At 41.9% G+C, this 17,020-nt stretch overlaps 2 protein-coding genes across 7 annotated transcripts in view; one reads left to right on the plus strand and one right to left on the minus strand.

Annotated features, from left to right (window-relative positions):
* Positions 1-751: 751 nt before the first annotated feature.
* On the minus strand, positions 752-11,255 carry LOC106584801 (transmembrane protein 80). 2 transcript variants are annotated; one of them, XM_014170398.3, is made up of 7 exons: positions 11,195-11,255; positions 10,979-10,995; positions 10,694-10,787; positions 10,046-10,138; positions 7,377-7,578; positions 6,507-6,583; positions 752-5,999 (listed from the first exon to the last, which is right to left on the minus strand). In XM_014170398.3, exons 1-6 carry the CDS (start codon positions 11,211-11,213, stop codon positions 6,553-6,555), a joined length of 456 nt encoding a protein of 151 aa, XP_014025873.1. In that variant the 5' UTR covers positions 11,214-11,255; the 3' UTR covers positions 752-5,999; positions 6,507-6,552. The 2 variants fall into 2 exon arrangements, with proteins under 2 accessions (XP_014025873.1, XP_014025875.1); XM_014170400.2 differs by lacking the exon at positions 6,507-6,583 and having other exon boundaries at positions 4,585-5,999.
* Positions 11,256-13,873: 2,618 nt separating this feature from the next.
* LOC106584806 (myelin regulatory factor) overlaps positions 13,874-17,020 on the plus strand; it is a 118,495-nt gene continuing 115,348 nt past the window's right edge. For all 5 annotated transcript variants that reach the window (XM_045705894.2, XM_045705896.2, XM_045705897.2 and 2 more), the window contains exon 1: positions 13,874-14,581. In XM_045705894.2, coding sequence (XP_045561850.2) covers positions 14,536-14,581 — 46 coding nt within the window. In that variant the 5' untranslated portion in view covers positions 13,874-14,535. The remainder of the gene's footprint in view (positions 14,582-17,020) is intronic.

A 17,020-nucleotide genomic window follows, 5' to 3' on the forward strand; every position in this document is an offset into this window, starting at 1 on the left:
GTGAATAAAACCTGTACCCTTGGAAAAGAAAAACTGTTAAGAAATACAGAGTTTAATAATAAATAACACATTCAGTATCAACAGGAGAAAAAATAAAAAAAATAAAAAGTGGGCTTCCCTCATAGTTTTGATGTCTTCACTATTATTCTGCAATGTAGAAAATAGTAACAAATAAAGAAAACCCCTTGAATGAGTAGGTGTATCCAAACTTTTGACTGGTACTGTACATATATTTTACATTTACATTTTAAATACATATTTTACATACATGGTACTTTTATACACTGCTAAAAAAATAAAGGGAACACTTAAACAACACAATGTAACTCCAAGTCAAGCACACTTCTGTGAAATCAAACTGTCCACTTAGGAAGCAACACTGATTGACAATAAATTTCACATGCTGTTGTGCAAATGGAATAGACAACAGGTGGAAATTATAGGCAATTAGCAAGACACCCCCAATAAAGGAGTGGTTCTGCAGGTGGGGACCAGAGACCACTTCTCAGTTCCTATGCTTCCTGGCTGATGTTTTGGTCACTTTTGAATGCTGGCGGTGCTTTCACTCTAGTGGTAGCATGAGACGGAGTCTACAACCCACACAAGAGGCTCAGGTAGTGCAGCTCATCCAGGATGGCACATCAATGCGAGCTGTGGCAAGAAGGTTTGCTGTGTCTGTCAGCGTAGTGTCCAGAGCATGGAGGCGCTACCAGGAGACAGGCCAGTACATCAGGAGACGTGGAGGAGGCCGTAGGAGGGCAACAACCCAGCAGCAGGACCGCTACCTCCGCCTTTGTGCAAGGGGGAGCAGGAGGAGCACTGCCAGAGCCCTGCAAAATGACCTCCAGCAGGCCACAAATGTGCATGTGTCTGCTCAAACGGTCAGAAACAGACTCCATGAGGGTGGTATGAGGGCCAGACGTCCACAGGTGGGGGTTGTGCTTACAGCCCAACACCGTGCAGGACGTTTGGCATTTGCCAGAGAACACCAACATTGGTAAATTGCCACTGGCGCCCTGTGCTCTTCACAGATGAAAGCAGGTTCACACTGAGCACATGTGACAGACGTGACAGAGTCTGGAGACGCCGTGGAGAACGTTCTGCTGCCTGCAACATCCTCCAGCATGACCGGTTTGGCGGTGGGTCAGTCATGGTGTGGGGTGGCATTTCTTTGGGGGGCCACACAGCCCTCCATGTGCTCGCCAGAGGTAGCCTGACTTCCATTAGGTACCGAGATGAGATCTTCAGACCCCTTGTGAGACCATATGCTGGTGCGGTTGGCCTTGGGTTCCTCCTAATGCAAGACAATGCTAGACCTCATGTGGCTGGAGTGTGTCAGCAGTTCCTGCAAGAGGAAGGCATTGATGCTATGGACTGGCCCGCCCGTTCCCCAGAACGGAATCCAATTGAGCACATCTGGGACATCATGTCTCGCTCCATCCACCAACGCCACGTTGCACCACAGACTGTCCAGGAATTGGCGGATGCTTTAGTCCAGGTCTGGGAGGAGATCCCTCAGGAGACCATCCGCCACCTCATCAGGAGCATGCCCAGGCGTTTTAGGGAGGTCATACAGGCACGTGGAGGCCACACACACTACTGAGCCTCATTTTGACTTGTTTTAAGGACATTACATCAAAGTTGGATCAGCCTGTAGTGTGGTTTTCCACTTTAATTTTGAGTGTTACTCCAAATCCAGACCTCCATGGGTTGATAAATTGGATTTCCATTGATTATTTTTGTGTGATTTTGTTGTCAGCACATTCAACTATGTAAAGAAAAAAGTATTTAATAAGATTATTTATTTCATTCAGATCTAGGATGTGTTGTTTAAGCGTTCCCTTTATTTTTTTGAGCAGTATATAAAGCAGTCACATCACAGTAATACATTACCAAACAAACTCTTTAATCCCCTCAGCCAATCCCCTCAGCCACTCACCTATCACCATAGACCACCTTCATTTGGTTTCCATGCGCCATATATTTTTCAATTGTGCTGTGATGTTTTACACCATTTTTTAAACCTTTCTAATCATACAGTATCCACAGATTGCGAGCTAAAGATGAGTATTATTATATTATATTATTTATTGACTGACTACGGCTTTCCAAATTGCCCAACACTGCTATTTGTAAGGTTAATTTTAAGTGAATATTGTGATTTGTTTTTTAACACCTTCCTGAACATGTGACCAGAAACAAGCTACATGGGGCCAATATCAGAATGAATGATCTAGTGATTCTGTCTCTTCGCAGCAACATCTACAGAGCTGAGATTGGTGTATATATATAGCATTCTGTTGGGGGAAAGAATTGTATATAATCATTTAAATGTAAAAACTTTAAGTGTTGAATCAAGTGTTGTTTTTTTGTACCAGTTCATAAACCATGTGCCATGGAATTGAAAATCGAAAAATCTCTTCCCATTTATTTTGTCACCTGTATGACGTAGCTGTCAACATTTTATCCGCAAATGAAACTGGTATATTTTTCTGTTTATTCCAATTCCTTTCAGCCAATTTGTATCTTTAATATATGGCAGGCAAACAAGTTCCCTACCTTTTCCCTTTTCCACTTGCCTCCTCCATTTTTGTGGTAATGCTGCAATCAGTTGTCTGTAAGTTTGGATTAAGCAGACATTCCCATATATTTTCGATAGCTGCCTATGTGACATAACTCCTCCGTTTATATTCATAATATAATTAATAAATATAATACAATTTTTAAACACTTTTTCCATAAAGAATGTTTTTTTATTAATCAGTATATTTCAGTTTAACCATAACATTTGTTGTAATATTTGTTCTCTTTTCTGTAGGATAAAACTGAAATTGTAACCAGCTTTTATTGCTTGTTTAAGAAAGGGTGATACTTTAAACAACATTTATTTTTCAATTATTCGTAAATGAGAAGTTGTAATCTGTATAAAGGCAAAAAGGCAATTTTTGAACAAAGGACTTCACACAAAATGTATTTTTCAATTATTCGTAAATGAGAAGTTGTAATCTGTATAAAGGCAAAAAGGCAATTTTTGAACAAAGGACTTCACACAAAATGTATTTTTCAATTATTCGGAAATGAGAAGTTGTGTTTAAGTATAACTTATATATGAGTGAAGGTTTAAAGCTTTAATTTTTTAAAATAATTATAGCCTCCCAAACTCATATTCATTATATCAATAGGCACGTTTACTTTTGTCTGGCTTAGCATTCCAAATAAAAATGAATTTGTATGATGATTTAAAAAATGAGTCATCTGGAGTAGGCAGTGCCAATAAGTAAGTAAACTGTGATAGGACCAAAGAGTTAATCAATGTGATTTTTCCATAAATAGACAAGTATTTACCTCTCCATGGTTGCAGAATCTTATCTATTTTTGCTAACTTTCTATTGAAATTGCTTGTAGTAAATTCATTTATATTTTTTGAGATCTGAATACCAAGTATGTCTACCTCACCATCCACCCATTTTATTGGTAAACTACAAGGTAGTGTAAACACTGTATTTTTTAACGATCCAATACATAATATGGTACACCTGTCATAATTAGGTTTCAATCCAGAGGCTAGAAAAGTGATCAAGATCTTCAATGAGACTGTGCAGGGATCCAGATTGCAGACTTAAGAAAAAACTAGAGTCATCGGCATACATTGACAATTTAGTTTGTATCCCCTGGGTTTCTAACCCCTTGATGTTCTTGTTGGATCTATATTTTAATAGCTAGCATTTCAATGGCCATAATAAATAGATATGGAAACAACGGACAGCCTTGTTTTACTCCTCTTAAATCTCAATACTTTCTGACAAGTAACCATTATTTATTATTTTAGTTCTAGGGTTGCGGTACATTACTTTAATCTATTGTCAAATAAAATACAATTGTATAAGAGTTTCACAGAAATTAAAGTAATCCAGGCATTTATATATAAATTATAGTCATACTTTATTAAACACCTTTTCAAAATATGCTATGTTGAACAGGCCTGGTATCTTCGATGTTTCATAATGTTCAATTGTTTCAAGTAATTGTATATTATCTCCAATATATCGTCCATGATCAGGATTAACAATATCTGGTAAAAAAAAAAAAGTTTATTCTATGTGCTATGCATTTCGCAAGGATTTTCTCATCACAACATTGAAGTGTAAGAGGCCTCCAGTTTTTTTAAATGGACTAGATCTTTATACTTATCACCTTGGTCCTGTTTTAGTAGTAATGAAATCAGACGTTCTTGTTGAGAACCTGAAAGTCTACAATTTTTATAGGAGTAATTAAAACGTGCTAACAAGTTTCTGTTAATTATTTTTGGTATCATTTCTATGTTGAAGTTTCAAGAAAATGTTTATACATTTTTCCCAATTTTCCATCCAATTCGCTTTATTTTTGTAATATATTACACTTGATCGTTCTTGAATAAGTACCTCCTTTTCTTTTGTTTTTCCTCTAACCTATTTTGTGCCTCTATAGTACAGTTTCCATTACCATCTACCTGCACTGTTACTTCCTCTATTTCAAGGCTAATCTGAAAACAGGACTCCCTAAATTTTATCAGCATATCGAATGCGCTACCTGGGCGGAAAAAATCCTGGACCATTGTTACTCTAACTTCCGCGACGCATACAAAGCCCTGCCCCGCCCTCCTTTCGGAAAATCTGACCATGACTCCATTTTGTTGCTCCCAGCAACAAAATGGGGGGTTATTTAAGATACTGTTTGAAGAGGTAGGGTTTCAGATGTTTTCAGAAGATGGGCGGGGACTCTGCTGTCTGAGCTTCAGGGGGAAGCTGGTTCCACCATTGGGGTGCCAAGACAGAGAAGAGCTTGGACTGGGCTGAGCGGGAGCTGCCCTTCCGTAGGGGTGTGAGGGACAAGAGACCTGAGGTGGCACCTTCAGGCTGAGGCTATCCATTAACTACATATGTCACTGAGAGAGAGACAGAGAGACAGAGAGAGACAGAGAGACACCGGCAGACACAGAGACACGGGAGAGAGAGAGAGACGGAGAGACGGAAAGACAGACAGACAAACAGACAGACAGACAGACAGACAGACAGACAGACAGACAGACAGACAGACAGACAGACAAAAAGACAGAGAGAAGGAGAAAGACAGAGATAAAGGCCAATAAACAACAAGATTTAAAGTGCCATAACCTACCAAAGAAAGGGATATGATAAAAGTAGATTGGTATTTGAGAAGGCCCCTATGCTATTCAGAATATCAGTCTCAATTCACTCCCTACCTCTCCCCCTGTAACCAAGATGTGGGAATATCCACTACACAGCAATAGGCGATTAACATTGAAGAGTTAGGGCCAAGGGAAAGGGGTTGGGAGTGATTTAGGATCGGCTGAATGATTGCAAACGTACCGCTTAGAAGAACACTGGAGGTCCATCTTCTATAGGTTGTTATTTGCATGTCCATTTGAATGTAGCCTATAGATGTGATGTACAGTGCATTCGGAAAGTATTCAGACCCCTCGACTTTTTCCACATCAATCTACACACAATAACCAATAATTGACAAAGCAAAAACACTTTTTTTGTCGTTGAAATGTTTGCAAATTTATAAAAAATGTAAAACAGAAATACATTATTTACATAAGTATTCAGACCCTTTGCTATGAGACTCAACATTGACCTCAGGTGCATCCTGTTTCCATTGATCATCCTTGAGATGTTTCTACAACTTGATTTTAATCCACCTGTGCTAAATTCAATTGATTGGACATGATTTGAAAAAGGCACACGCCTGTCTATATAAGGTCCCACAGTTGACAGTGCAAAAACCAAGCCATGAGGTCAAAGGAATTGTCCGTAGAGCTCCGAGACAGGATTCCACTAGCATTCTGAACACCCCAAACACCTGCATTGATACTCAGACATCTCCAACGATGCAGCAGAGGCTTTACCTTCCATTAAGGTTTGGTAGTGAAGGAGTGTAGGAGATTCTGGAGGTGCTGTCAGTGCAGCTATAATTGATGGGGTCAGGAGTAGACACTGAAAGACAGAAGTGAACAAATCAAATCAAATCAAATGTATTTATATAGCCCTTCTTACATCAGCTGATATCTCAAGGTGCTGTACAGAAACCCAGCCTAAAACCCCCAAAACAGCAAGCAATGCAGGTGTAGAAGCACGGTGGCTAGGAAAAAACTCCCTAGAAAGGCCAAAACCTAGGAAGAAACCTAGAGAGGAACCAGGCTATGAGGTGTGGCCAGTCCTCTTCTGGCTGTGCCGGGTGGAGATTATAACAGCCATTAGGCTACATACTAGGCTACATACTAGCACATAGTTGAATACACATTAGGCTACATACTAGCAGAATTATCCAGAGGGACTTACAATAACTGTATTCAACTAAAGTAGGGTTAAAAAATTTACAAATAAAACATATCACAGTCATTGGAAAGTGAAACCTTTAAAGCCTTGTTCAGTGTGGAACGTTCAGACTTAACCCATTACCAATCTCTTCAGTAGAAGCGGTCACTCAGGTATTTTACTCACAATCCATTCTGTCTTTTGGAGGAAAACGTGAGGTCTGGCTCTGATGTCATAGCCTTAGAAGGCGGTATACAGTGACGCTTGGATGAATAAAACCTGGATCAATAATTCACAAAGGCTCTGAAGAACCACAGGAGTTTATTTCAATCATGGACAATAGAGCAGACAAAAGGGAGCGCCGCTCAGTGCAGGCAGGCCATTCACAACACAACACAATGCCATTCAAAACACTGGTGACTGGTGGGAGAGGCCTATTAGCCTACTTAAAAATAGGCCTAGATAAAATGTCAACAAAATCATTAAAGGGATGATGAACTCGTGGGTACCATTTTTATGTCTCTGTGTCCAGTATGAAGGAAGTTAGAGGTAGTTTCGCAAGCCAACGCTAACTAGCGTTAGCGCAATGACTGGAAGTGTATGAGTATCTGCTAGCATGCTAACAGATACCCATAGACTTAGAGTGATTGGTTATCTGCTGCTAGTAGATACCCATAGACTTTTTATTTTACCTTTATTTAACTAGGAAAGTCAGTTAAGAACTAATTCTTATTTACAATGACTGCCTACCCCGGCCAAACCCTAACCCGGACGACGCTGGGACAATTGTGCGCCGCCCTTTGGGACTCTTAATCACGGCCGGTTGTGATACAGCCTGGAATCGAACCAGGGTCTGTAGTGACACCTCTAGCACTGAGATGCAGTGCCTTAGACCGCTGCGCCACTCGGGAGCCCAGATTAAACGGGCATCAATGCCAAAATCCCAAAGTATCCCTTTAATTATTAAATCACAAAAACAAAACGAATTGAATAAATATGAATCATATCAATAGATAGCTATGTGAGTAGGATGGACACGGCTAATAGATAACTAACCTGGTGAATCTAGCCAGTGTGGCCAGACCGAGGACCCCTCCCAGTCCGTAAACACTGAGCAGTATGGCGTTGATGATGACGTCAGCATGCATCACGTACAGCTGCCATACCAGGAAGTAGACAGACAGCAGGGCCGTAGCCACCGTCATGGCCAGGTTAGCCCACATATAACCCTCCGTCTCCTGCAGGTTACCCCTCACACCTGGAAGGAGGTGGGTGGGTGGGTGGGGGAGGGAGAGACATAGCACGATGCCCTGAAGCAGTATTGGGTGATCCCGCGACAGCGGGAGAGGAAAATCATTTTGGGTATCTCAGATTTTTCTGGCAATTCTCACATAGGATCTTCATTGAGAGGAAGGATGTTTGAAAACATTTGTACATTTGTTACAAGAATCACGATGAAAGTGTCCATTTTAGGCCCTTTATAGTCCTATACATGGCTCCTGTAAGACTCTATGATCTGTGAACCGTACATGAATACAGACAACATCTAGTCATTATACTGTCAGACTCTATGATCTGTGAACCGTACATGAATACAGACAACATCTAGTCATTATACTCCTTATAGTGTTCTCTAACATGTGGAGTATGTCTAGATAACAAAATAAAGAAATTCACAATAATGTATTAATTTATATAATGAAATATTAATATCTAAGTAATTTTGTTAATTTGAACACATATTTCCAAGGTGGGCTCTATGCTAATTCTGAAGGTATGATCCATTTTATGAGCAGCACCAACACAGTGAATGGGAAAATGGATTCAACAACACAGTGAATGGGAAAATGGATTCAACAACACAGTGAATGGGAAAATGGATTCAACAACACAGTGAATGGGAAAATGGATTCAACAACACAGTGAATGGGAAAATGGATTCAACAACACAGTGAATGGGAAAATGGATTCAACAACACAGTGAATGGGAAAATGGATTCAACAACACAGTGAATGGGAAAATGGATTCAACAACACAGTGAATGGGAAAATGGATTCAACAACACAGTGAATGGGAAAATGGATTCAACAACACAGTGAATGGGAAAATGGATTCAACAACACAGTGAATGGGAAAATGGATTCAACAACACAGTGAATGGGAAAATGGATTCAACAACACAGTGAATGGGAAAATGGATTCAACAACACAGTGAATGGGAAAATGGATTCAACAACACAGTGAATGGGAAAATGGATTCAACAACACAGTGAATGGGAAAATGGATTCAAAGGGAACTCCCTCTGCTGGTCCAATCTAAAGGAGTGCTGTGATAGGTTTATGAGGGCTGTGATAGGTCATATCACTAAATGTACCAGAGAACATGTTTGAAGAGTATAATAATACAAACAATATGTATAAAAAATATATATATGAAAAAAAAGATATTGACATTAAGATTTTTTATGTTGAATAAGTGAAAGTGAAAGTGAAAATGTGTATTTCAGAATCTAGACATACTCCACATGTTAGAGAACACTATAAGGAGTATAATGACTAGATGTTGTCTGTATTCATGTACGGTTCACAGATCATAGAGTCTGACAGTATAATGACTAGATGTTGTCTATATTCATGTACGGTTCACAGATCATAGAGTCTGACAGTATAATGACTAGATGTTGTCTGTATTCATGTACGGTTCACAGATCATAGGGTCTGACAGGAGGCATGTACAGGTTTAAAAATTGCCTAAAATTGCAAATTTCAAATGAAAAAAGCATTTCAAACATACTTCCTTGCAATGAAGTTATTATGTGAGAATTTCCAGAAAAATCGGAGAGAGCAAAAATATTTTCTGCTCCCGCTGGCATGGAATCACCCTTTAAGAGGCTGAATGCCTTGCTCAAATTTCAGACTCCCACTACACCTCACCTCAGTAGAGTCAGACCCCCACTACACCTCACCTCAGAGACAGACCCCCACTACAACTCACCTCAGTAGTCAGACCCCCACTACACCTCACCTCAGTAGTCAGACCCCCACTACACCTCACCTCAGAGACAGACCCCCAATACAACTCACCACAGTAGAATCAGACCCCCACTACACCTCACCTCAGTAGAGTCAGACCCCCACTACAACTCACCTCAGTAGAGTCAGACCCCCACTACAACTCACCTCAGTAGAGTCAGACCCCCACTACAACTCACCTCAGTAGAGTCAGACCCCCACTACAACTCACCTCAGTAGAGTCAGACCCCCACTACACCTCACCACAGTAGAATCAGACCCCCACTACACCTCACCTCAGTAGAGTCAGACCCCCACTACACCTCACCACAGTAGAGTCAGACCCCCACTACACCTCACCTCAGTAGAGTCAGACCCCCACTACACCTCACCTCAGTAGAGTCAGACCCCCACTACAACTCACCACAGTAGAGTCAGACCCCCACTACAACTCACCTCAGTAGAGTCAGACCCCCACTACACCACACCTCAGTAGAGTCAGACCCCCACTACACCTCACCTCAGTAGAGTCAGACCCCCACTACACCTCACCACAGTAGAGTCAGACCCCCACTACACCTCACCTCAGTAGAGTCAGACCCCCACTACACCTCACCTCAGTAGAGTCAGACCCCCACTACAACTCACCTCAGTAGAGTCAGACCCCCACTACAACTCACCACAGTAGAGTCAGACCCCCACTACAACTCACCACAGTAGAGTCGGAGCAGCTCCAGACAAGCCATGAAGAAGAGCAGACCTAGATCCTGGGTTAGGAGGTCATCAGGGTAGCTCATCACACGACCTAGAGGACAGGCAGCAAACCAGAGACGGAGTCAAGACCAGAACTATCCGGCTCCAGATCACCTTGAGGCCAAGACCCTATCTATTGACAACAAGACCGCATATATGGTGGTTTCAAGTAGTCTCCGGACCAAGGACCATCTTTGCAACAGGCCTACATACAAATGTCTCTTTGTCTAGGTGTTTATGCTGCACAAAAAAACAGGGACAATAAAGATGTTCTGAACTGAATCAGAACAGTAGGTACACTCTACTAGAGTACATGACCTAACAAAACAGTGTAGTGTGCATGCAGAAGATTAGTCTCTCTCTCACACACAACAACAACAGTGTGCATACAGAAGATTAGTCTCTCTCTCACACAACAACAGTGTGCATACTGAAGATTAGTCACTCTCTCACACAACAACAGTGTGCATGCAGAAGATTAGTCACTCTCTCACACAACAACAGTGTGCATACAGAAGATGAGTCACTCTCTCTCTCTCTCTCTCTCTCTCTCTCTCACACAACAACAACAACAACAACACCAGCGTGCAAGCAGAAGGTGCCTCACTCTTGTAGATGATCATGCAGAGTGTAGAGAGGAAGTAGAAGACATAGTAAAGGGCTGTCAGGTACAGCAGGAGCTGGAGAGGAACAGACGATAGCTGGAGGTGGCGGTTAAGGGCGGATTTCATGATCTGTATCGTGTGTGTGTGTGTGTGTGTGTGTGTGTGTGTTCAATTCGTTTTAAAATATCCATTAATTTTTCATTCCAAGGGAAGAAACACCTTGACAGTATTTTTTTTAAACCTGTTGCTATGTCCATTGCTAGCTAGCTTTATTTTGAAAAGGATACGACAACAGCAGACTTGCCTGCAAGGAAATAAAACAATGTGTGAAATTCTGTGAACAAATATCAGTCCGTTTCTCACACACAACCGTATAAATACACACTATCTGTGGCAGCAGTAAATTAATCAGAATATGGGACTGTAAAATTATTAATCCGAAATGCATTTCAAATTCATAGTATCGTTTGAATTGCATCCGTGGCTATAGCAACGCGTCCTACCTGCTCTGTTCGCCGCCATGTTGAATGTTGTTTCTTCCTTCTTCACCAGTGGAGTTGTTGTCTGTATAACCAGCGGTTACATGTCTCCATCTAGTGGACTGGAAGGGGAAGTACAGGGCAAAAAAACACCCAAGGTCCTGTCACGTTAAATCGGGCATTGTAATTATCACAACACACACAAATACGAACACACGCACGCACACACACACGCACGCAGGCACACACACGCGCACACACACACACACACTCACACACTTAGGGTTATCTTGTGGAATGTGGCAGTGGCATGAGGGGGAAACGTGAAGAAACACATTTGCTCTAGAGCAAAAGGGTAAGAATGTGAAATTATAACGATTTACACCATAGAATTACTAAACGTATGTAGTTATTACTAAAATTATTAAGACGTAGCAAATTCTATTTATATGGTTTACAAATGAGAATCTTGTGAAACTAATTTATTAATTTTCTCCTTTCTACCTCGAATTAGTCCTTTTGGAAGTTTTTATTGGTAAACCCTTTTGTTATCCAAAGCTCCTTTCTCCTTTATCACTCTCTTACTCACACACACACACACACACACACACACACACACACACACACACACACACACACACACACACGCACGCACGCACGCACGCACGCGCACGCACGCACACACACACACACACACACACACACACACACACACTCTCCCTCTCCATTTCACATACAGTAGTTTAATATAGAAATGACAAAATAGCAAAAGGAACTGCGTTAACACGGCCAGCTGTTTTATTGTCCCTCTGTCTCTCTACCCCTCTCTTTCTATCTCCCCCTCTTTCTCTCCGTCTCTCTACCCCTCTCTTTCTATCTCCCCCTCTTTCTCTCTGTCTCTCTACCTCTTTCTTTCTGTCTCCCCCCCTCTTTCTCTCTGTCTCTCTACCTCTCTCTTTCTATCTCCCCCTCTTTCTCTCCGTCTCTCTACCTCTCTCTTTCTATCTACCCCCTCTTTCTCTCTGTCTCTCTACCCCTCTCTTTGTATCTCCCCCTCTTTCTCTCCGTCTCTCTACCTCTCTCTTTCTGTCTCCCCCCCTCTTTCTCTCTGTCTCTCTACCTCTCTCTTTCTATCTCCCCCTCTTTCTCTCCGTCTCTCTACCTCTCTCTTTCTATCTACCCCCTCTTTCTCTCTGTCTCTCTACCCCTCTCTTTGTATCTCCCCCTCTTTCTCTCCGTCTCTCTACCTCTCTCTTTCTATCTCCCCCTCTTTCTCTCTGTCTCTCTACCTCTCTCTTTCTGTCTCCCCCCCTCTTTCTCTCTGTCTCTCTACCTCTCTCTTTGTATCTCCCCCTCTTTCTCTCCGTCTCTCCAGCTCTCTCTTTGTATCTCCCCCTCTTTCTCTCTGTCTCTCCATCGCTCTATTTCTGTCTCCCCCTCTTTCTCTCCGTCTCTCCAGCTCTCTCTTTCTATCTCCCCCCTCTTTCTCTCCGTCTCTCCATCGCTCTCTTTCTGTCTCCCCCTCTTTCTCTCCGTCTCTCCGTCTCTCTCTTTCTGTCTCCCCCCCTCTTTCGCTCCGTCTCTCCATCGCTCTCTTTCTGTCTCCCCCTCTTTCTCTCCGTCTCTCCGTCTCTCTCTTTCTGTCTCCCCCCTCTTTCTCTCCATCTCTCCATCTCTCTCTTTCTGTCCTGTGTCCTCCACAACAATGTACATAGTGTGGCAGACATAAACGGACGGCTTGTTTAGGACGAACAGAGGGAAAGAGGGGGGAGACGGACGAGAGAACGAGGGGGATAGAGAAGAGGAGAGAAAGAGGATGGTGGTGGGGGGGGGGGGGGGGGGGGACAAAGAGAAAGAGAGACGATCCAGCTGTGACAGACAAGAGAACAAACCAGCATCTCTCTGACATGCACACAGTGGCATTGTTTTAGAGGGAGGGATGTAGCTAGCTGATAAGGTTGGAGAGAAATGGATTATTCCCTTCCTCCCCTGTTGGCTGGGACGCCTCCACAGAAAACAGTCGCCTGCTGCGTTGGAGTGTGAAAGATAATGTGAGAGTTTAGAGATCCACTAGCTGTTTAGGAGCAGAGACTTTTATTGACTCCAATAAAGTAAATGTCGTGGAAAAGTGTGTAGAGCCTTTTTCTTCATCACTATAGAGGCAGAGATATTGAACTTTAATCTGCCTATTGTTGTTTATACGTTCACAACTCAATTTGGGTATTTTCTCTAACATTCATGCTAAACTGGGTGTTTTAATGCATTTATAGTTTTATTACATCATGGTTTTATTTTCAAACACATCACAAGGTCTTTAAAAAAAAAGAAAGATGATTGTGTATCTGAATCTTTCCATATTTAGCACCTAGTCATTGCTTATTTATTATGACTTTCGCTTAAATTACTTAAAAATTGTCCCAAAATAAATGTTGTAAGGAATAACATTTAATGTTTCCTAGGCCTATGAAAATTACGCATCAAATATGAAGGTAAAAAATGTGTTGACAGTAGGCCACTGTAGCTTAGACTACTTAATGTCATCCCATGTAGGTCTCACATCCATCACCCAGGGAGGTTTTAACACACCTGTCTCATGTCCTCTCATCCCAGCCGATCACACACACACACACACACACACACGCACAGCGCATGGCTCTGTGGACCAGTAGGTCGCGTCTACGTCGCATCCAGAGAGAGGAGGGTGAACTGCTAGAAGACAGACGGGGAGGTCATCTACACAGACGCAGTTAAATGCTGGATATTGACGTACAACGTTTTCCCGAAGACCCCAACTTAGGTATCACCATTGTCCTGCAATCATCAAGGCAACGAAAAATATATACGAGAAGAATCGAACAAAGTCGAAGAATTGCTCTGGGACATTATTTAACGATGTATTGATAGTTTTTCCAACGCGGAATTCGCGTTGTTCGACTTCTCTATGGCTATTTCTAATTAGGCTACTAATGAATGAGGTATAATAATTCTACCTGATCACTTTTGTGTAGGATTGTTTTTATATTTAAAACGCTTGTTTTAGGCGTTGATGATTTAAAAACAAAACATGTAATATATTTATAAAGGGAAGAGAATAAAAAGGAACAATAAATAATTGTGTTCAGGTATCGCATCTAAAACCAGAGAGGGAATCTCTCTCTCTTTTTTTGACAAGGAGTGGATTTCTGAGCGATAATAATTCCACGTTAGGACTTGGACTATAGTTACCACCGCAGAGACATTTGGACACGCCGCCAGTCCCGACTGCGTGATGTATCCGTGAGAGTTGACCCGATATAACACAAGTGTTTCGGCCGGACTCATAGGGAGCGGGAAGTTCATGGAGGGTATTAGTGGGACCCGCTAGGATGGATGTGGTGGATGAAACCGAAGCGTTACAGAGATTTTTTGAGGGTAAGAACCAACACACATTTATTTACATTATAGGCCATGTTAATTTGTGTTTAATTGTAATGTATATTGGAACTAGGCTAAACAAATACAAGTCGCGGGTTATACCTGAGTGAATAGCACCCTCTTTACCAGAACGCACACAACTCGTTTCTAATTTTCCTATAGAAAGAAAAACTGTGTGAAAAACGTTGGATATATTGTAGTTCTTCTCATTCGTTGTCATATATTATTAGTACATGTGCTATAGGCTAATTGTACTATTATCTAAAGCGTTAGCCATTTTTCACTGGGCCGACAGTGTTGTTCGTGGAATATAGGGCTACTATATAGGCTACAGACTACGAATTAAACCACAGTGAAATGTCTTTTCAACTTCGTTCCCTCTTTTTGTGTCTGTGTTACTATCGTGCCGGGTTTTGTATTCAACATCAGCGTTTGAATAGCATGCCTGTTATATAAACTATACGGTTAGTACACTATGTATTTATGTACTCTAGTGCAGTGGTTCTCAGTTCTGGTCCTGGGGAACCAAAGGTGTGTACATTTATTTGTTTTGCCTTAGCGCTACACACCTGATTAAAATCCGTAACTCATCAGGCTTTGATTATTTTAATCCGGTGTGTAGTTTATTTTAATCCGGTGTGTAGTTTATTTTAATCTGGTGTGTAGTGCTAGGGCAAAGGGTCCCCAGGACCAGGATTAAGAACCACTGATCTAGTGTACTTTATGTTACTTTATGTAATGAATAATCATGGGTGAATTTCAGAGCTGATAGTTCAACAATGAAGAAAAGCAAGCAGGCTGAACAAGGAAGGTAGATGAGGATTTTTTTCCCCCCTGGGACCTTTGGCCTCTTTAAGCTATAGATTAAAAAAAAGACTCTTGAAGATGTCTTTTCATTTGAATTATTAGAATCACTCAAATCAATTAGTAATAAAAGATCGAAACAAGAAGTAGAAAGAGTTAGAAATGGTCAACAAAGTGTTAGGAGCAAATGTGATGGTGACGAGTTGCAGGACTTGAAGAATGGGGAGAACTGGGAGTTCCGAGGAGAAAAGGGGAGGAGGAGGAGGAGGAGGAGAGAGAGGATATAGGAATGCAGCATGAAGATAAATGGTGTGGTTTATAAAGGGGTAAACTGGGGTACACCGTGTGAGAGAGAAACCCAGACAGAGTGTATTACAGTTTGACATAAGCCATAGACGTTGAGTCTCAGGTTTCCATCTGTGGCCAACTGTGTAAAACTGAGATATGTTATTTTACAGAGAGGTTATGGTTGTTACAAATGATAAGTGTTGTACTACATTTTATACTTCACTTCAGTCACTACTCTATCTGATTTAAAAAAAAAAAAAAAAAAAAATGTTGCATCCCACCCAGTCAAGTTGTTTAGTTGTTGTGGGGTCATAACGTTATCACTTTGCTAAGTTTGATGATGCTGTGGTTATGGTTGTTGTGATACGCTGAAAACTATCCATTTTGTTTATGGTTGCTTTATAAGCTATATAGACAAAAGTATGTGGACATGCCTTCAAATTAGTTGATTTGGCTAATTCAGCCACACCCGTTGCATGAGACAGATGTATAAAATCGAGCTCACAACCATGCAATCTCCATAGTCAAACATCGACAGTAGAATGGCCCTTACCCGAAGAGATCAGTGACTTTCAAGGTGGCACCGTCATAGGATGCCACCTTTCCAACAAGTCAGTTCGTCAAATGTTCTGCCTTGCTAGAACTTTCCCGGTCAACTGTGCTGTTATTGTGAAGTGGAAACATCTAGGAGGCGAAGTGGTAGGTCACACAAGCTCACAGAATGGGAATGGCGAATGCTGAAGCGCGTAGTGCGTTAAAATCATCTGTCTTCGGTTACAACACTCACATCAGCACAAGAACTGTTTGTCGGGAGCTTCATGAAATGGGTTCCCTTGACCGAGAAGCCGCACACAAGCCTAAGATCACCATGCGCAATGCCAAGCGTCGGCTGGAGGGGTGTAAAGCTCACCCCCATTCTCAACCCCATTGGACTCTGGAGCAGTGGAAATGCATTCTCTGGCTCACCCCCCTTTCTCTGGCCCATTGGACTCTGGGGCAGTGGAAACGTGTTCTCTGGAGTGATGAATCACACTTCACCATCTGGAAGTCCGACGGACAAATCTGGGTTTGGCAGATGCCAGGAGAACTCTACCTGCCCAAATGCATAGTGCCAACTGTAAAGTTTGGTGGATGAGGAATAATGGTCTGGGACTGTTTTTCATGGTTCAGGCTAAGCCCCTTAGTTCCAGTGAAGGGAAATCTTTACGCTACAGCATACAATGACATTCTAGACAATTCAGGGCTCCCAACTTTAAGGCAACAGTTTGGGGAAGGCCCTTTCCTGTTTCAGCATGACAATGCCCCTATGCACAAAGCGAGGTCCGTACAGAAATAGTTTGTCGA

This window comes from Salmo salar, chromosome 23 (assembly GCF_965601325.2).
Source record: "Salmo salar chromosome 23, fSalSal1, whole genome shotgun sequence".
Classification (NCBI taxonomy): domain Eukaryota; kingdom Metazoa; phylum Chordata; class Actinopteri; order Salmoniformes; family Salmonidae; genus Salmo; species Salmo salar.

Excerpts from the sequence above, each read along its gene's own strand:
- LOC106584801 (XM_014170398.3), bottom strand. Across the intron at positions 10,139-10,693 it reads CTGCATGATCATCTACAAGA|GTCGTGTGATGAGCTACCCT; the intron begins GTGAGGCACCTT and ends CCTGTCCTCTAG. Across the intron at positions 7,579-10,045 it reads GCTGCTCCGACTCTACTGTG|GTGTGAGGGGTAACCTGCAG; the intron begins GTGAGTTGTAGT and ends ACCTCCTTCCAG.